This window comes from Nylanderia fulva, unplaced genomic scaffold (assembly GCF_048542155.1).
Source record: "Nylanderia fulva isolate GAGA-0341 unplaced genomic scaffold, ASM4854215v1 Scaffold25, whole genome shotgun sequence".
NCBI lineage: Eukaryota > Metazoa > Arthropoda > Insecta > Hymenoptera > Formicidae > Nylanderia > Nylanderia fulva.
In genome coordinates, this window is record NW_028190314.1 from 1,409,642 (window position 1) to 1,430,784 (window position 21,143).

General features: G+C 29.3%; 3 protein-coding genes across 3 annotated transcripts; 2 read left to right on the forward strand and 1 right to left on the reverse strand.

Annotated features, from left to right (window-relative positions):
• Positions 1–7,461: 7,461 nt before the first annotated feature.
• LOC114941157 (ionotropic receptor 84a-like) lies at positions 7,462–11,885 on the forward strand. The gene is made up of 9 exons (XM_029316049.2): positions 7,462–7,622; positions 8,096–8,449; positions 8,591–8,706; positions 9,443–9,613; positions 9,815–10,071; positions 10,331–10,539; positions 10,727–11,001; positions 11,155–11,349; positions 11,433–11,885. The coding sequence occupies exons 1-9, from the start codon at positions 7,506–7,508 to the stop codon at positions 11,491–11,493; spliced, it is 1,755 nt and encodes a 584-aa protein (XP_029171882.2). The 5' UTR covers positions 7,462–7,505; the 3' UTR covers positions 11,494–11,885.
• Positions 11,886–11,945: 60 nt separating this feature from the next.
• On the reverse strand, positions 11,946–13,389 carry LOC114941156 (Dynactin 5, p25 subunit). Its single transcript, XM_029316048.2, has 4 exons — positions 13,197–13,389; positions 12,813–13,000; positions 12,485–12,596; positions 11,946–12,401 (listed from the first exon to the last, which is right to left on the reverse strand). The coding sequence occupies exons 1-4, from the start codon at positions 13,242–13,244 to the stop codon at positions 12,204–12,206; spliced, it is 546 nt and encodes a 181-aa protein (XP_029171881.1). The 5' UTR covers positions 13,245–13,389; the 3' UTR covers positions 11,946–12,203.
• LOC114941154 (ionotropic receptor 84a-like) lies at positions 12,907–20,838 on the forward strand. Its single transcript, XM_029316046.2, has 11 exons — positions 12,907–13,021; positions 16,422–16,585; positions 17,226–17,579; positions 17,799–17,914; positions 18,212–18,382; positions 18,592–18,848; positions 19,073–19,281; positions 19,564–19,838; positions 20,078–20,272; positions 20,332–20,509; positions 20,624–20,838. Exons 2-10 carry the CDS (start codon positions 16,466–16,468, stop codon positions 20,402–20,404), a joined length of 1,770 nt encoding a protein of 589 aa, XP_029171879.1. The 5' UTR covers positions 12,907–13,021; positions 16,422–16,465; the 3' UTR covers positions 20,405–20,509; positions 20,624–20,838.
• The last annotated feature ends 305 nt before the right edge of the window (positions 20,839–21,143 follow it).

The window sequence follows — 21,143 nt, forward strand, 5'->3', positions numbered from 1 at the left end:
AGGTCGTACTCGCATCAGTAATATCGTTCCATTATTTGTTCCATTAATTGCACACTATAATTAACGTTTTCACCTCGAGTATATAACCTCGAGATAGAAAACTAGTAGTTCCAATGTCCACAAATGAAATTGATATTTAATATCACCACGACTATCAGCATATGTAATAATAAAGCAACGTAAAGAATTCTATTGTACAGTGTTTTCAAAATCGACTTAGGACGCTTTTTAAAGATAACGCACGTATCGTTCAAATGTAAAATGATCAGCTATATGGTACATTGGACAAAATATCCGGTTCAAATTAAATAAACAGTAATTCTCCGAAATAGAAATGTAATCGAGTTGAAATGATCGAGTGCTTGATTGGTTATCGTTGAATTAATTTCGATATAAAGCTTCTCGTTCGCGTCTCTCTAAGATAAGACTAATACGCCTGCCAACACAAGAATGCGACTCTTCCTGCACAGATATTTTATAGCTCTTAAAGTCGGTTTGTATAATGACACTCCAAAACAGAAGAAATCTCTCAAAAAAGATTCTGAGTAGGTATATATAATCGCTCCAAAATAAACAGAACATCAATCAAGTTAATTGAGTCCTTAACCGAGTTCTGGTAAAAAAAAGATGTAATTGCAATATTTATATATATATATATATATATATATATATATATTAATCAGATTTGTGCATATGATACTGATAAAATTATAAGTTTTGATTAATGTAATAGTTGTTATATATTTCTATATATGTTTTTATTGTTGTAGTATTTACTATTTTTATAATATTCGTAGATAATTTAGAAGCGCAATATTATTACTTGGAATGTAGCCTAGATATTTGCATGTCGTAATTAATTAATTAAATCCAATATTGCATTAAAATTTGACATTAGTAAATTCTAACATTTTATATAATACATCATGAAAAGGTTACTTGAACTGGATATTTCGGTCGCTTTCTAATGTCTTAGCCATCGGAATTTATTGTTGAAACATATTTTATATTATGTTTTTATTTTGTGTAATCTTTTTAGATCTTTCTTATTATTATCTTTTGTTATTTGATTTGATATAAAATTTGATTTTATCAGGAAAATTATGATAAATCACTTATATGTACATTGAGACATAACATATCTCTATCAAATTGTTGTATATGGTTTTACAAGAAAATTTCAAAAAATTTAGAAAAAATATATGCATTATACATCGCACAAGTCTACAAAATAATTAATATATAAATATTGTATAATTGTCAGAAATTTTGCCATCAACATTTCTAATCACGGAAACTACACGAGCTATCTCGAGAGAAAAATTAATACCTAAATCGTGTGGTAAAACAAAGAACGATTATTCGCAACGAACAATGAAGAAATGTGCGAGACAAGTCGTGTTCAGGTATACTTAAAAAAATAATTTACCAGTCAAGTTGTGAGCAAATTTACGCCAACATCACACATATCGCTAAATCTACTTGTAGTGCCAAGGTCGACTGGTCGAAAAATTCAAAAGACCTTGCAATTATTTGTTCAGAAAAAAGAAAACTTACAATATTTCGTTCTTTTGGTGACCGCAGGGTTTTTTATTTCTCCAAATAAATATTCTAAAATATTCAATAGACGTGAAATACTACAAAATAGTTACTGATTCTGAATGAGATTAATGAACACAATTGAGATCATTGACTTCGTCATGATATTAAATATGATTAATCCCAAATAATGTGATGTACAATAATTCAAAAGTTAAACATCTTGGTATTCGTATAAATTAAATTTATTAAAATAAAAAATGAAGTTGAAATTATATTCTAATTCTGTTAATTTCTGTCACGGTACCGTTTGATAAATATATGACTATATATAGTAATAGATAATGACTATATTCCAGGAACTTAATCGATTCAGTGTTAAGCTGTCAAGATGGTTACGTCAATATTTATCGAAAATAATAATTAACAAGCTCAATATTGGTCATATCAGAAATATATCGCTAATGAATAAGTTAATGAATTTTTAATGAACTAAAATACCAATATAATTCTTATTTTTTTTATCATTATATCTGATTTGAAAAATAAAGATTGTTATAATGTCACATTTTGATACAAACATACAATTCGAAAATATTGAAAAATGCAATGAAAAAGAAAATGACAGAAAAAAAAATTCATCGGAAAAAACAATAATTCATTATGCGTTTCTCCAAAGTGCAAAAAACACCGAGGAATGTTATGGAGAATCATCGATTTTAATGTCACTGCGGTTCCGCGGAAAGTCGATAACTGCGTGTTAAAACTAGCTGCGTCATTCGGCATAGAAATTCGCACGAGGAATTCTTACATCTTCACACTCATGCCCGAACACGGAGGACTCGTTCGCGATATAATGATTCTCGCGACGCTCCCGGAGCTTCTTATTCGTAGCGCGTCATCGAAATGAGAAGAGAGGCTTCCCGAGTGACCCACAGACCCCCATCACACAACTGCGACCTCGTTCATGGGTCAATAAACTGGCACGGTCCACGTCGTTCCTGAATAGCGAGTTATACCAATTCCTTTCCACTTCCGCTAATTTCGCTATTCTTAACAATGTCGTCAATTTGAATGACACACAAGCGATGAAAAGATTTAATACGTAGCATGCTCATTCGAGAATCGTGATATAAGACTCTTTATAATAAAAGAATTAACCAAATGCTTCATTTTTTTACTTCATAAATCCGAAATCTGTCATTTCTTCACAAAATTTTAACAGCTATATAATGATAAATTTATCTATTTCTTTGTACAAAGATATTAAATTTATATCAAGATGTTCTACATCGGACAATTTACAAATAATAATAATAATTATATATATATATATATACATATATATATAATTAAAATTGATACGATGTCTATTTCTTTTATAATATATTTTCTAATATAATTGATTTTTTATAACATACCTATTATATAATATATTTTATAATATATAATTAATAATATTATTATATAATACATAATATATATTATAAATATAAAATATATTAATATATATTATAAAATAATTATTAAATATATTATTATATAATTATAAAATATAAAATTACACACAATACTAACAATAAGAGATAATGACAGATGTAAAAATCACGTTCTTGAAGAAACGCTCTATCATTTAATTTTGGATATCATATACCTCACAATATGATTAATAAAACCTTCAATAAGAGAGAGAATTGTAGAAAAAAATTCGCGTTGATATGTTTCCATCAACGTTGCGATTATTTCAGTGAATCATATAATAAACTCGGCGGCGACGCGACATCGCTTGTGTGTTTTATCAGGTTAAATTGTCGCCGATTACATACATTTACGACGCTCTTGCCGCATTTTGTGTGAAAATGTTCTCTGTTCATGATTTGCGGAAACTTTTGCCGCGTGTAAAAAAAGTTTCCGAAGCGAAAGCGCGCAATTATAACGGGTCAGCGTTTCGAGAGGCGAGAAAGTGTATCGTCTCGTGAGATTCCCGTTTTTCTCTTCTCTTTTTGTCAGTCTACACGACACAAATTTTGTAATTTAATTGTTTCATTAGAGTACCGAGCAAGCACATCACGAAATATTTCTTTCTGGTGAGACCGCAAACTTTCTTACGATTGTATGATATTTTCTTGAAATAGAAAATAACTTCACAGTCAGAGAATATACAATCGTGTCTGAAAACATCCACTGATTAATTATACACGATCTCGATAAAAATGATATATGTATTTAATATGTAATAATAAGTCGACAAAAATGTGTCTCGATAAAATCGATAATTGATTGATAAATATTCGATAAATACGGGATTTTCCCTGCATCGCCGATAAAATTGAAATCCGATTAAAATTACTTTTTTAATAATCCATATAATCTTTATAAAACCTGTATATTCCAATAAAGCGATTCTATATTTTTCGAAAAGAAACAATCCAAATTAATTATACCAACCGGAGTCTCCCAATCTATTTCTGCATAAAATTCAAAATCTGTATCAAGTCAAAAGATCATTTGTACAGCACGATATAAATTCCATATGTCCTAGTTGTTCGATCTTCATGATCGAAATCGCACGGGTTATATTGCGCGAATGATCTCATTCGTTTTTACATTCGCGGATCGTTTTTAATGCGACAATAAAATTGACTGTCGAATCCTGATCCGCGGTTATAAGACGACTAATTCGGTGCACGTGCGATTTGCGTACAGTGCCGTCGCAAGCACTATGTTTGTTCCCGAGATATCAATCTCGTGAGTAAGCACTGATAAGAATACAGCGGGAGGCTCGTCTCACGTGCCGATCACTAGCTAATCACGCGAGCTGTCAATGCGAGCGACCGACAAGGTCAGCTGATTCGTTAAAGTAGAGTGTAAAGCCTTTAACTCCTTGCGGTTAATCAATTCATTTAAACAAAAATGTCAAACTGATAATCTAAGTCTGATTATTCGTTTCTTTCCACTTGCAATATTTTGTACAAATTACAAAATTATATATATATATATATTATTTGTTAAATGTAATTCCTTAGTGTTTGAAAAACTATATGGCAAGTCCATGTCGATCGCAAAGAGAAAATCGCAAGAAGTTATAAAAACATTTTTACTTACACATATTTATTCGCATCTATTGTATTTTTATTTTTTATTAATATTTCTTTTTCATGTATTTTAGATTTAATACACTGAAGAGAGAGAATATTTATTAAATTTAAATAAATATTTATTTCAATACTGCCGTCTTATAAATCATTTATTTGAAATAAGATTGATTTGACGTGAAAAAATATTTATTTCATATAAGACAATCCTTTTCAAAACAGATAAATATTTATTTCTGTCAAATAAATGATTTATAAGACAGTATTGAAATAAATATTTATTAATTTAATAATTTTTTCAGTGTAAAAATGAAGAAATAATTTAGATACGTAACACAATCTTCTTTTCTTGTACTAAAATTATCATGTAATTATCATGTAATTGTCTTCTGTGAAATATTGTTACATGAACGATAATCTGTCGTGCATCTCTCATCTGGCTGCGCGATTATTCGCTTGCTAATTACGTTTCACTTAATTGATGGAAAGCACGATCTTTTCAGCAAACACGCGTCCAGATCGTGACATATTCAGAAAAAGTTACTCGATCGTAAATGTGTGATAATGATAACAAATTCTAGGATAACATTATCTAAGATTGTTCAATTCAAGAATTATGCAATTTCAAAATTCTCGGCCAAATATAACTTAATTCTGAAAAGTATTTAATCAATGTTTAATTTTCGAGAACACTTAATTTGCGATGTCTGGCTTTCCTTCATTAAATTAAGTTCAAATATATAAAATGCAGATGTATAAAATATGCAATTCCATTAAAGCGTAACTAACCCTTCTTAATTAAGTGACGAGAGCTCGATATCTGGAAGAATCAAATCAACGACATGCTGAATACACATGGAACAGAAGTTTCCAGGACTGATTATATGAACCTATATGTGTGTTCGTTGTATCTTTATTATCATTTTATGACTGTGTTATAGCAAATGTACAGAGAGACGAAAGTATAAAACGTTTTATTATCGTTTTACATCCGTTCGTCCATCGCGAAGATGCAGATGAGAGTCTTTGTCGAATACGTTGAAAACAAATATTTATACAAAAAGAAATTAAATTTTAAAAAGAAAATTACAGTATTGCATTGTAAATACAATTTGTATTACATTCCTTTTTAAATCAAGTTTGAACAATAAATGAAAAGAAAAAAAGGGAAAAATTAACTTGAGAAAAATCTTCGAGAAATATATTTTTGACGTTAAATGAAGCACCGCATCTTCAATTTAAATTTGATTATTTAATCAAAAGCTTTCAATTTTTTTAAGTATTATATTTATCCGTATTACAACATTTAACTCAATATAAATTCAATGTAACAATGACGTTTGCGTTAAATGTTTAACACGAGAGGCAGATAAGTGCGCGGGGTGAAAATCTTGTGTCATGATAAGAGAGAACCTATAGCAAGATTAATCTAATCTCTCGTAATGTCAATCCTTATACTATCATCATTATCGTCTAGTGTATACGGGGAGACGAAAAAAAAAACATTACTGAAAGCAAAAAGAAGTTAGCGAAGACAGGTCTTACTCCACGAAACAAGTGTTATCAAAAGATATTTGCGCAAGATAATCCACAATTGACAGACGACTTTGTGGTATATCAATTCAACGATCCTCATACGATCTCTGAATGCTTCATGAATAATAGCATGCCTTATCGTCGATTGCTTCTCATTGCTAAGAGAATTTACGGCATACCTATTTACGAAATTGCTCCTATGTACATACACCGGAAAATTATGCGGCGTAATGAGAAACGTACATGAATATAATCGATACCATGTCGAATTCTGAGGAGGATCTTCGCAATCGCCTAGCGAGGATTGAAGCGATCGCGATGATCATCGTCGTTTTGTGCATCTTCGCGTTATCACGCGGCCATAATGCAGCCGCATCATCTCGTATCGAAGAGGTTATCGTAAGATTTATCGTCAACGCGACACCCATTCTATTTCCACCTACGAGGATATCTCTACAACTGTGCATCGATTATGGCAAGAGATTTTTGTCCTTATATTGCTGATCGTGAAAAAGTGACAGCTCGAAATTTTTGACACTAATTAATCATGATTAATCATAAAAAACGGAAATGAATTGATATAAAGAAATTAAAAAATAATCTCCGCGATTAATATCGTATATATATATATATATATATATATATATATATATAAATAGTAATGAAAAGGAAGGAGTCAATCAGAGCCAGAATGTAAATCTGTGTAAATCTCTGATAATTATATCAATTGATACAAACTTTTCGAGTAAACTGAAAATATAAATATCAATATTTATACATATATACGCCAAAACATATCAACATATTTGAAAGATTAAAATTTCGATAAATTATTCTTCAAAAGAAATACAGTCATCTTTATGACAAATATATCTTTCAAAAAATAAAACATTTATAACGTACAGATTTTTTAAGCTAATCATACGAGCCTCTAGACATTCAGACTCACATTCAGCTTCTGGCTCTTCTTTTTTTGTTGTGAGAATAATTATTCGATTGTTCTGTGTCAAAATAATTAATCTTCATTCACGAGAATAAATATAAAATTCTTAAATTATGTTAAATTATATAAGTAATAAAGATAAAAATAAATAAATCAATTTAAGTTAATTTTTTTTTAATTTACATTAGTAAATTTTCAATTATATTCGTATAAGCAAAATTTTTAAACATAATTATATAATATATGCAATGCCAATTTCATAGCAAAAATAAAGCGTATAAATAATAAAATACTTATTTATAAAACTATTAAAGAATTCTAATCTTAAGTCCAATATTTTTTTCGCAGATAACACGATTAAATTATCGACAATATTATCAAGTAACCAATTGATGCACAACATTCGTAATTTTTACGAATTTGATTCGAGGATTTATAATAATTTAGAACACCGAAACTTGTATGTGTTAAACTTAGATTGCGATTACGCTCCTAAAGTTTTACGAGAGGTAATAAGATCTTTACGAATATACATAAGTACAAATGTGCATGATAATCTAAATATTAAATCTATCTAAAAAAATAATATATTGAATTGTATCTTCGCCAATTTGCCTTTATATTCATCTTTTGGGTTCAAATTTTTGTCTGAAGCTAAATCCATATACTCTGTTTATTTTTGTATTTAATTATTCTGTTTCAACATATAATTAATTTTTGTTTATGAAATCGAATAGAATTGATTTTTTTAATTGTTTTTCGAATTTTTAAATTCAATTTTATCGCTATGTGACTAATGAAAATATAAAAATAAGTTATTCAATTATTTTTTTTACCTTAATTTATGTCAAGGAAATGATTTTCTCATTAATTACTATCGTAAACAATTTTATCGTATTTTTTATTTTATGTACTTACTTCTTTTATATAGTAACTCCTAATTAATTATATTTAGTATAATTAGTCTAATATTATATGGCAGGCAAATTTGAAAAAAATGTTTGTGGCCCCGACAAAATGGCTGCTCTTCCAGGATCGAAATATATCAATTGATAACAGTGATAATACCAAATTAGCTTTTACATATAATAATTCGATTATGAAGATGTTTGAGACCTTAGACGTCTATCCTGATAGCGATGTTGTCCTCGCACAAAGATTCGACGGTGATTTTCTACAATTAACTTCCGTATACCGACCAAGTCCGCAGCGAGAAGTGATATGGGAAGATCGTGGAAATTGGACGTTCAAAAATGGTCTACAAATGAAAACTTTTGACGTGGCTTCAAGACGCAGAAGGAATCTTCAACAAACGATTCTTAAGTCTGCTCTCGTGGTAAACTTTAAATACTCTCGTATTCATCTGCTATGCAAGACTCTTATGAATCAATGAAATTAAATAAATGTCAAAAAGACATTTTATTGAAATGTTTTGGAACATAAAAATATATTTTTCCAAGATTTATCGCAATTGCAGATGACTGATCCCAACACGATCAATCATTTAACTGACTTCGAAGATATATCCATAGATGCTGTTACGAAAACTGGATATCCCTGGATTCTTAATTTAGCAGAGCGAATGAATGCAACGTGAGTTCGATCTCGCAAGAATATTTTAAGGTCTCGTTTAAGTTAAAATGTTAAGTAAAGTCGATGAAGACAATTGGCGAATATTTTCGCGAAACTCCTAAATCGTGAATGTAAGACTCAGAACGACGTAATAAAGCCGTAATTCGATTTCAAGGTTAATTAGCGAGCCTGCAGTGAGGTGATTAAGCGATTACGGTTACATACGTACATACGTCAAACACGATTGTAAATTAATATCAATTAAGTAGTGATGAACGATAAGGTGTATAAAGAAAAACATTCGCTAATAATTAAATATAAGTCGTAGATTGACGTATTTGTTAATTATCGTTCACTCGTATATAATTGCTTATAAGAATCTGAAATTCATCTGATATTCATTACCACACTCGTAATTACTGTGACATAATTTTTTAATTCTCTTTACTTGTCAATTCATATAAATACACATTAAAAATTGTATAATGAAAAAAAAAGTATATCGGAAAAAAAACTTTTATCGTGTAATTCTTTCTTGTGAATTGAGCCTATAGATTAAAATACACGAATTTAAAAATAATTTTTTAAAAAGTACTAACAATTTCAAATTTTTTAATTTTTTAAAGTGAAGAAGTTTCTGATAATTCTTGCAAAAACGAAATAGGATGTGACGACGAGGCACGGTTTTGAAATATAAATATACTATGGTGCTTTAGAATATATCGTTGAAATTCCGCAGTTTTGTTTTACGTTGTAGGATAAGTTTCGAAATCACCGATGATTGGGGATATCCCACAAAGAATGGCTCCTGGAGCGGAATGATCGGGATGCTGAAACGAGGCGAGATCGATATCGGTGGCACCGCTACATTTCTTGTGTCAGAACGTCTCGGTGTTGTGCAATATATTCAATTATATACTAGGACAAGGTAAGAGATAAGCAATCATTTATTAAATTTAAATATATAATTTCATCAATTTTCCATCTCTTTCTAAGAATAGAACTAGAAAGAAAGACGAGAAATCATATGACTTTTGTTACTAATAATAACTCGATATTTATTTAAATTTAAAAAATCGATTATATATAAATGCCTATATTTATGTACGTTTTATATCAATATTTATAGCTCACGTTTTATATTTCGACGACCATTATTGTCGACTGTGAGCAATATTTTGACTTTACCCTTTCAACGTAATGTCTGGATAGCGATTGCCATATTCCTCATTGTCGTCTTTTGTTTACTTTCTTTATCTATCATATGGGAGTATAATCGGAATATAAAAATGACAAAATCAGCAGTTCACTGGCAGCAAATGAATCCCAACAAACCAACAGTCAGTGATAAAGTATTCATTCTCTTACGCGCGTTCGTCCAACAAGGTAAAAACAAATAATAATTTTTGACAATACAATCACTGAATTTGATCTCCAAATATTTTTGAGAAAAATCTTAAGAAAGAGAAAGAGAGATCTATATCTATAAAATAGATTAAATCTCATCTTACTTAAACATTTTCGTTAAAAAACAATCATTACTTCATAAAGTTATAATATAAATTAAATATTTTTATTATTTTATTTTATTTTTAAATTTAATTAATTATTAAATTATTAATTTAAAAATTTCTATTTTTCGTAGGATCTTCGTATGAACCGTTTCGAACTTCGTCTCGAATCATTATTTTGATGTTAATGTTAGCTTCCCTGAGTCTCTACGCGGCTTATACAGCGAATATTGTGGGCCTGTTGCAATCTACTACGGATTCTATCAAAAGTCTCTCGGATCTTTTAAACAGCCCGTTAAAATTAGGGGCGCAGGATGTCGTATACAACCGACACTACTTCAAGGTTCGTAGATAGAACAACGACAGTATTGAAATAAATATTTATCAATTTAATAATTTTTTTCAGTGTAATAGTTTTTATAAGTAACAATAATTCAGTGTTTTTTCTAAGGCTTATTATATATTATCAAAATTGTATTAATAATAAGCAATAATTGCAAAAAATATATAAGCATTTTGTGGAATGGCAGTCATTTCAAGATCCTGTTAGAAAAGCGATTGTGGAACAGCGAATCGAACCGAAGGGACGTAAATCGAACTGGATGTCCATGGAAGAAGGTGTAAGTCGAATAAAAAACGAACTCTTCGCGTTCCATGGTGAAATCGGATCGTTGTATCAGATAATGGAAGCTACATATCAGGAGGACGAAAAGTGCGGCCTGACTGAGATCGATTTCTTAAAAGTCCTATATCCGCTTCTCGTCATACAAATACAGTCACCGTATTTAGAAATAATAAAAAATGGGTAAAATATCTTGCGAATTATCTTTATGCAAATATATGTATGTCAAAGTTTCAATTACTTAGCAGAAAAATTCTTAAAGATTTACTCTGACGAATATTATGGAAAAAACAGTAATATTATGTGACGATCGATACGCAGAAAAAATGTTTTCAGGGCTCTAAAATTGGGAGAATACGGACTCAAACATCGCGAGGAGTATCGTTTATATACCAGAAAACCGGAGTGTTCGAGTCAGACTAGTTTCATTACTATCGGTATCACGGAATGTTATTTCTCTTTGGCCATAATGGGCTACGGAATACTTCTCTCCGTAATAATATTTGCCCTCGAATTATTGTGGCATAAAAAGTAAAATATAATAGAAATATCATTTAAGTAATTAATATTAATTATGTGTCTTCAAATATGTCATTGCTGCAATTTTTTTATAGGCAAAACGCGTTGGAAAAACGTCAGATGCAAAAATCATCAATTGCTCCGAATTGCCAGTAAAAATGTATATTCATAAACAAAAGGTACAAAAGTAAACCTTTTCTAAATATGTTGCTATTATACATTAAATTGGAATGTGATTTTGTAAGAAACCTTATTAGAAATTTTATTTTTTTTTGGTTAAATGCCATATCTTTACAATGACAGTAAATAGTGAATCGACGTCTTTTTAATGTGCACTAGTATAATATAAAATAATTGTCTGTAGAAAGTAGGTATATACGCAATACTGTTTAAAAGGAAGATTACGTTTTAAAAAAAGATTATTTAAATACCTTCTATGTAACACTGTGAAATAAATTACTTGTGAATGTGTGTAAAATGTTATAAATAGATCTTTTAACGACAATATATGAAATTATTAATTTTGGAATATATGCGTACAAATGTCACAGATAAATCAAATAAGTCAAAATATCGGCCACGATATTTTAAATTATATTATAAAAATATCGACTAAAATATTTTTATTTTGCTAAAATAAAAAAAAATATAACAAATTTACAAAATATTCTCCGGCCGATCTTAGATCCATTCTTTTCAGCTGTACTTTTTTTCACAGCTTTGGTTTTTCCTAAATATTTTCTCTTCTCTTCTTTTCTTTCCATTTCACTATGAGTGACGAATCACTCTCTAAATATGGCTGAACACGGCTGAAAAGAACAAACCTTTTGACTGTAGGCTACCATACGTGTATCGCTGAACAAGCGTTAAACCCGTGCCGGTAAGAAATGTTCGTAATAGTTCTTCGTGAAGTCTACCATGAGATCCAGCGTGCACTCAGGCAGTTCTTCCACACACGTGGCCGGACTACCAGCGAAACGAGTGAAGGACGGCACGATAGTTTCAGGTGGCACGACCGCGCCGTCCTCGATGTAGCAACAGTCCTTTAAGACAGATCGCCTGCCCTACAGCGAGACAAGTATGGTAGATTGAAAGAATAATGCGCTTATACTTACACACAGACACACTAGACGATTATTGTACATACGATTATGGCGTTCTTCCCTATGTAAACGTAAGAACCGACTAATGCTGCATTTACAACAGCCCGCTCTCCCACAAATACATGGTTTCCCATTGTTAGAGGAAAAAAGGCAACCCTAATCAAAGGGATTTATTGCTTTTTAACAAAACAATATTTTGATGATTCTTAGAGTTTGATGTGATTGCAGAATTGTGATTGCTTGCTGCATCGCAAGCTATCAGTATATGAATATACATGTTTGCTGGCGTTATGCGATGTGCTTCAAGATTTTCGATAAGCAAATAGAAGCAATGCAACGCATGTAAATATATATAAAATATATCTGACTCACCCTCTGCTGAACTTTTTGAACGGAGGTCGGATGACTGCATTTTTGCTAATTATGCAATAGCGACCAGTCCTGACATTTGCCAGATCACCTCTGATGATAGCATCAGATTGTACTATCACTTTTCCGTGCAATACAATATTCTGCGAGCCACACAGTACTGTCAGCCTGCTCACCTTATTTCCTGAAGCCTGAAATGCCAAAAGAATAAGGTTATGTATCACGTTATGTAGATATTTGCAAATGCGACAAGTATTACAAAATAATTAAATTGCTTTTATCGTTATGTTTGATAAGTATAATATTTTTGTTTTTCAACACTAGATGTTCTCGATCAATGTATTTTTCAAATATTGTATTCTTTGACATTGTTTACATCTATTATACCGTTTCAACGTATTCAGCTTTGTTATAATAAATATCCTGCGGCTCCATCTCGATATATTCTTCTATGATACAATCGTATGTTGATTAAATTATTATAAATTAAATAACGCTTCTATTAAATATCACAAATAATGAATACAGAATCAGGAAATTTGTCACTTTAACTGCCATCAGCTGACACAAAATCAAATGCGCACCGCCATCTGCTGACAAAATCATGCATTATTTTACGTCATAGAAAAGCTGCGCGCGTAAATTTAAATCTTCACTAAGAAGCACAAATACATTTAAATCACGTAAAAAAATACTGCTTTACTAACTTTGATGTAAAAAAGTTATACAAAGTATTATAGTATAATTAAAATTATCTTATCGTATCTCTTCATTTCTTCAACTCTTCATTTTTCAATGTTAATAAATATTTATTAATAAGTCCGATTTAAATACTATCTCATCCCGTTATCATACATTATGTAATACAGTGATATATTCCGTGTATATATATATATATATATATATATATTAATGTAAAAATTAATTACTAAAATATTTTAAGATCGATCTCGATTTTGTAGCTTTATTAAATAGCATATGTAAAATAATATCGTAAATTAAATTTTAAGTATAATATATCGATTACAAAACAAGAATAATTAGCGTTTATCTCATTTTCTGAATATTTATAACGCAATATATATCAATAAAATTAATGCAATATCAGTCAAATTAATCTTTTCATCTAAAGAAATTATTTTCTTTTAGCAAAATCTAAAAAATGTATGCAATATATAAATTACACATTTATAATTTAAATAGTTTTTTTAAATATTCAATAAAAGATCAAATTTTATATTTTTTATACTTTATATTATTTTATATTTTATATTATTATTGAAATTTTGATGACATTTTGATGATGTAAGTACTAATTAACATCATAAAGTTTGGTAAACGTATAACATGCTGATTGCAGATGGGAATGATGCGGAAGTTGTTTACAGTCAATTATGCGAATTAGATTTATCGCAACTTTATAGTTTTATGATAGCACAAACACATACATGATTAAGATGATATTTACCATTTCATATTAGAATTTTGTCACGAGTGCGTCTTATAATCTGCTTGTTTAGAGTATTCAACGAACGAGATTTTTTTAAAAATATTTCGATTTCAAAGAATAATTAAATAATTAAATAAAAAATAAACTATTACGTTATATATGCATAATTAGATTAAATATGTTAAGATTTATATTATGCATTTAAATGTTTTGCAATAAATTTTTTTACATCCTAACAACTGGTTTATTTAATTTAAAAAACCATTTAAATTGATATGTCTTTACTTTAAAAATTAAATATGAAAAACTCGAGTGTATAAATGATTCTAACAAATAATGATACGCGCGATTAACAAATAAAATTTATAAATTAGATGATAAGTGTAAAGAAGTTGATAGAAGATGATAGATAAGAATGAAGAGTTTAAAGGATTAAATCAATGATCTGCGCATGGGGCAAAAGTTTTCAACAATAATTGCAAGAACCCTATGCTTATTATATAAACCTCTTGTAACACATTTGTATAAATTACTAAAAATAAAATATTATATATTACCGTTTGATATGTGCTCATTTAAAAAAATATTGATAATTTTTCAATGAATATTTACAACAATGTTTTATTTCGGAGAGATTTATACAATATCAAAAACTCAAGTCCTCGTAAAGCTTGATAAAAGAAAAAAAGATGAAGAAAGCAATTTCTACACTATTTAAAAAAATTAATGATACTGCTAACATATCTGTGAAAATAGCGATAATACAAAAGAAAATATCATAAAAATTGATTGGAAGATAACATTGACGTTATTATCCTAATAATCTATTTCTTTTAATCTTTATTCCTTAGCGAGTATTGCATTTGATGCTAAATAAAACCGTGCTATTATAAACTTGATTATCTGATATGAGAATCGCGTTAAATGATTACGAGTATAAAAACAAATATACTTTCGATATCAAATTTTTTATATTTTCTAGTTTTTCTTTCAGCATCATGACATTTAATTTAATGCGAACTTGATTTACCTGATATCAAGATAGGATTTAACACAAAATGTACTAATATGAGCGCAAAAGTAAACTTCTCTCTCGCGATAAGAGAAGATTTGTTGCACAATCCCTCGAAAGTTATAATCATAAAATTATAAACGCATGATAAAAGAAATGTAAGTGGTTCAGCTGCAATCCTTCGTTTCTTTCATCAATTCTTTACACTATAACTATCGTCTTGAATATTCGAAAAAGCCTTCGTGAGAAAAAGGAAAGCTGGTTCCAAAGAGGAAATTGTTCCAATAAGTATCTAGAAATAAGGATATAATCAGCTCATCAATTATGCCAAAACTGTATTACGCCAAACGAGCATCTATTGAATACTTCAATATTTAAAAAGACCTAATAGTACTCGTTATCGTTAATAAGGTTCCCCGTACATTTGCGGATCCGTTAAATTACTACGTACGAATTTTAGAACTATTATGAATATCGAAAGATTATAGTACGAGAAATTATGGTACGCGCATATAAATTCAATCGATAATTTCAAACAATCTCCGCAGTTACTTAAAGAAGACAGAAGTGAACGAAATGATCCTCTTTATCCTCTTCTATCTCGCGTTTTCGCTGAACCGTGATGTAATCGCGTCATCTCGCGTCGATGACGTTATTGTAAGATTTATCGTCAACGCAACACCTATCCTATTCCCACCTTCGAAGCTATCTCTACAATTGTGCATCGGATACGGCAAGACTTTAATGATGATAAATGTGTCAATCACCCATTGAAAAAAAAAATTACGAAATTTTCAACAAAAATTAATTTAAAAAGCGATTATTATTATTATATTGTTAAATTAATCTTTTTCAGTAAGAACATGCTGCTAAAAATGTGTCATTCAATTAAACATTCAATAAAAACATCATAATTTCGAAAAATATAATCTTGATTAAACAATTTCATTGATTAAAACATTTGATTCTTCAGATAGAGTATCATCCTTACACATTTTCCCCATTGTAAAAAGTTATATAATAATTTATTCTATATATATATATAATGCAATATGTGTGTATGTCATACCTTCATTACGTATATTCATTTTCTAAACAAATGCATAAGAAATACTTAGTGCATTTTATTTAACTCTAATGTCTCTCACAGATGAAACGATTAAGTTATCAAGAATATTATCGAAGAATCAATTAATGCATAGCATTCGTAACTCCTACGAAGAATTCAACCCACGAATTTATAACAATTTAGAACATCAAAATTTATACGTGCTCGACTTGGATTGCAATTATGCCAGTGATGTTTTACAACAGGTAATATGCAACATGTTTCTGTACAAAATGTCGCAAAAATCTATAAGTATTTTAATAAAACAAATTTTGAATAAATTTCCTTTACAACAAGGAAAAATATGTGATAAAAACCAATATTGGAAAATAACAAAAAATATCTATTTGTTACTTCTGTATTGAAAAAGTGTAATTCTAATAGAAAGTAATAACAGAGTTGTAAAGTAATAATGATCAATAAGAATTTTCAAAACGTTAGATTGCATTTCAAGATTACGTATCTCGTACATATATATTTTCAAAAAAAATTTTACTTCTTGCATATCGTTCTCAGATATCAATATTTCTTTATATTGTTGACAAATTTATTTAGAATTTAAATTATATATTATATTAAAAATAATATTAAAATTTTTTAATCTTAAAAAATATCTGATATATAGTTGTCAAAATCACAATGCGAATACAAGTACTAATATTAAATATCGTAGGCAAATATTTTAATACAATAAATGTCGATAACATAATTAATTAGATTTTTGCGCTACTATACATCAATAAAAATCACTAAAGATTGGCTACCAAAATCACAAAAAATTACAATTTCTTTATTCTTTACTTAAGTATAATACTTCTAATTATCACAATTTTAAAAAAATGACAGGCACATTCGAAGAAAATGTTTGTCGCCCCGACAAAGTGGCTTCTCCTTCAAAATAGAAGAACGCTAATTAATAATGACGATAACGCCAATCTAACTTCTACATATGATGATTCGATTTTGGAGATTTTCGAAACTTTAGCCGTCTATCCTGATAGCGATGTGGTTCTCGCAAAAAGATTCAACGATGATTTTCTACAACTAACATCCGTATATCGGCCAAGTTCGCAGCGAGGAGTTATATGGGAAGATCGCGGAAATTGGACGATCGATAATGGTTTGCGAATGAAAACTTTCGACGTCGCCTCGGCACGCAGAAGAAATCTTCAACAATCAGTTTTAAAATCAGCTGTCGTGGTACTTTAAATGCTGCTACATTTATTTATCATGTCCTTATATAAATATCAACGAATATATTTATAAGTCAAAGATCATTTTAATTCGAAGCAGAATATAACACCACTTATATAATTATTAAAATATTATACAAATAATTATACAAATATCATGATGTAGCTATAATTTTAAATATTTAAAATGTTGTTGAATATAAAATTATATATTATACAACTATAGATAACAAATCCCAATACGCGCAATCATCTAACTGATTTCAAAGATAAATCTATAGATGCTCCTACAAAGGCTGGATATCCATATATATTTTATTTGACAAAACGAATGAATGCAACGTGAGTTCGATACTCGACATTACTCCAACATTGCAAAATATTTCGACATTATTATTAAAACATTAAATATCAATATTAATAATATTTTATAAAGTTTTGATTAAAGAAATCATTTTTTAAATCAATTTTCATAAATCAATTCGATTTTTTTGTGAATTAATTTCTGTTTGCGATAACAAAATTCGATATGATAAATTATGAATCTTGTAGAAGAAAATATATTTGTGTATGTAAGTGTGTAATGCTTCAAATTGCTGATTGTGAGTCCAAATTGCATATTTTTGATTTGTCCAATAGGATAAATATCGAATTTACAAACACCTGGGGATATCCTACAAAAAATGGTTCCTGGAATGGAATGATCGGGATGCTGGATCGACGCGAGATCGATATTGGTGGCTCAGCTGCATTTATTACACCAGAACGTCTCGGTGTTGTACAATTTATCCAATTGTACACATGCACTAAGTAAAATAAGCAAAAATCATTTATTTGATTCTATTAATTTTCCAATATTTTTTTCTAAAGATAGAACTAAAAATAAAGATCGAAAAACATACGTACGATTTTAATAATTTAACTTGATGCTTATGCAAGTAAAAGAAAGAATCAGTTATGTATATGTATAAAACTGCTATTAATTACAAATATTTGATATAAAATGTGTATTATTACAGAGTGCATTTTGTATTTCGCAAACCATTATTGTCGAGTGTGAGTAATATATTTACATTGACCTTTCACCGAAACGTCTGGATAGCCATTGCCGTGTTTCTCATCTTAGTCCTTTGTTTGCTCTACTTGTCCATCAAATGGGAATGTTATTGTAATAGAAATGTAACAAAATCAGCAGCTTACTGGAAGCAACTAAATCCCAGTGAGCCAACAATCAGCGATAACGTACTCATTCTTTTAGGTGCATTTGCTCAGCAAGGTAGAGAAAAAATAATTTTACTACAATGTAATCATTCATGAACACAAGAGATTTTCGAATAGGTATTATTCATGACCGATAAAAAATTTCGAGATTTGAATTTATAAAATATAAATAAAATACCATCTTAGTTGAATATTTTCATCAACGCAATCATTACTTATATGAATTAAATATATTTGAATTATGTTGAACATAAAAATTAATTTTCTATATTTTTATAGGATATGCGTACGAACCATATAAAGTCTCGTCCCGGATTGTCACTTTAATGTTACTATTGGCTTCCCTGAGTCTCTATGCGGCTTATACAGCAAATATCGTGGGCCTGTTGCAATCTACAACGAACTCTATTAAAACTCTCGCGGATCTTTACAACAGCCCGTTAAAATTAGGTGCAGAGGACGTCGCGTACAATCGATATTACTTCAAGGTTTGTAGATCAAAACAACGAAAATTATATGAAATTATATGCTACATTTCATTATTATCAAGTATTGTATGATTTATTACAAAATTAATAAGAAGAAATAATTGTGAAAATAAAATGAGTACTTCTTATGTATTTATTATTTCGTTTAAATGAATTTTATTAATATCATCTGACAACTGTATTACGTTTAATAGCTCTTATAGCCCTTCTTTGTTTACAATTATTAAGTTTAACAGAGCTAATTACTATTTTTATTAAAATGAGTACGTTGTGGAATGTCAGATCGCTCAAGATCCTGTTAGAAAAGCAATTGCGGAGCAGAAAATTGAACCGAAGGGACGAAAATCCAATTGGATGTCCGTAGAAGAAGGTGTAAGTCGTATTAGAAACGAACTCTTCGCATTTCAAGGTGAACTTGGGACGTTATATCAGTTAATGGAAGCTACATATCAGGAGGAAGAAAAGTGCGGTTTGACTGAGATTGATTATTTAAAAGTCCCGGAACCACTTTTTGTAATTCAAATACAGTCGCCTTATTTGGAGATAATAAAAAACGGGTAAGGAAATATCCCGATCTATTTTTTATACAAATAGAAATTCGTGTAAGTTTAAAGTATCTGACATTAAAAGATCTTGAAGTATTTAAGATCTAACACAGAATATTACTTGAGATTACTCGAGAAAAATTCTATTAAAGCGTCTATTTTATAATATAATAATATATTGTTCGTATGAATTGACAACCTTGTAATGAAATAATTCTCTACTATTTGATACTCAGGTAACTTATTTTCAGAGCCCTGAAACTACGAGAATACGGACTCAAATATCGTACAGAGTATCGCTTGTTTACAAAAAGGCCGGTATGTTCGAGTAAGACTAGCTTCATCACTATCGGTTTCACGGAATTCAACTTTGCTCTGATCATAATGGGCTACGGAATGCTTTTAGCCACTATTGTGTTTGTGCTCGAGTTGTTATGGCACAAGAAGTAAGATATAAAATTATTGCGTGTTGCTTCATTAGTTATTTTTATATTTTCTTTGACAGACAAAAAGCACGTGCGTTAGAAGAAGAAACGTCAAATGTGGAAACTATCTCTTACACTGAAGAAATAGATTAATATTTACGGACATATGCATCTACTCGTCCAAAGGAAATCAAATAAATATGACATTTACTGATTTTTTTGTTGTTGTATCTTTAAATCTACAAGGAAAATCTTTAGGTGAAACTTTATTAGAAATTGTGCTCGTTGAATTGTTCTGCACTTTTAAAACAACAACACATAAAAAATTAATGTTATTTTATTGTGAGCTAATACGATGTAAAAAAATTACAGATTAGAAGATATACACTCAGCTCTAATTTATATACATATGGAAGGAAGATACTTTTAACACTTTTAAATTTCATGCAAAATATTGTGTAAAATAAAGAGAATTAAATGTGTGCAAAAACGAAAGAAGAAAGCGCGATAATCTTATATAATAAAAAAATACATCCTACTCTTATTAAATATAATTTCGCACGCGAATGCAAACACAAACACACACACGTAATTAATCATTAACAGATAATATAATATTAATCAGTATATTAGATCAATAAATATCAATATATTGTAAATTTATCACTAGAACAATGACTGTTTACTTGAGACGGTAGACTTATATAAATATTTTGCTACATTCAAAACGGAATTATAAACACAAATTTCGTCAAACAAAATAAATATAAATATGAATAATGATACTTAGTTTATATCAATCTTACTTATTATAAAATTATTTATAAATATAATAAAAATAATAAAATGTTTACTGTCACATTAAAAGAAAATTTCGCCAACATATTTGGAA

What these genes read in the sequence shown, in the direction of transcription:
- LOC114941157 (XM_029316049.2), top strand. Translation starts at nt 7,506, where the DNA reads ATGCACAACATTCGTAATTTTTACGAATTTGATTCGAGGATTTATAAT. An exon ending in CAATTATATACTAGGACAAG is followed by an intron (nt 9,614 to 9,814) that starts GTAAGAGATAAG and finishes CAATATTTATAG; the next exon opens with CTCACGTTTTATATTTCGAC. An exon ending in ACGCGCGTTCGTCCAACAAG is followed by an intron (nt 10,072 to 10,330) that starts GTAAAAACAAAT and finishes TATTTTTCGTAG; the next exon opens with GATCTTCGTATGAACCGTTT.
- LOC114941156 (XM_029316048.2), bottom strand. Translation starts at nt 13,244, where the DNA reads ATGGAGCCGCAGGATATTTATTATAACAAAGCTGAATACGTTGAAACG. An exon ending in AAGCTGAATACGTTGAAACG is followed by an intron (nt 13,001 to 13,196) that starts GTATAATAGATG and finishes TTGGCATTTCAG; the next exon opens with GCTTCAGGAAATAAGGTGAG. An exon ending in TTCAAAAAGTTCAGCAGAGG is followed by an intron (nt 12,597 to 12,812) that starts GTGAGTCAGATA and finishes CCCTTTGATTAG; the next exon opens with GGTTGCCTTTTTTCCTCTAA.
- LOC114941154 (XM_029316046.2), top strand. Translation starts at nt 16,466, where the DNA reads ATGCATAGCATTCGTAACTCCTACGAAGAATTCAACCCACGAATTTAT. An exon ending in TTGGAGATAATAAAAAACGG is followed by an intron (nt 19,839 to 20,077) that starts GTAAGGAAATAT and finishes ACTTATTTTCAG; the next exon opens with AGCCCTGAAACTACGAGAAT. An exon ending in GAGTTGTTATGGCACAAGAA is followed by an intron (nt 20,273 to 20,331) that starts GTAAGATATAAA and finishes TTTCTTTGACAG; the next exon opens with ACAAAAAGCACGTGCGTTAG.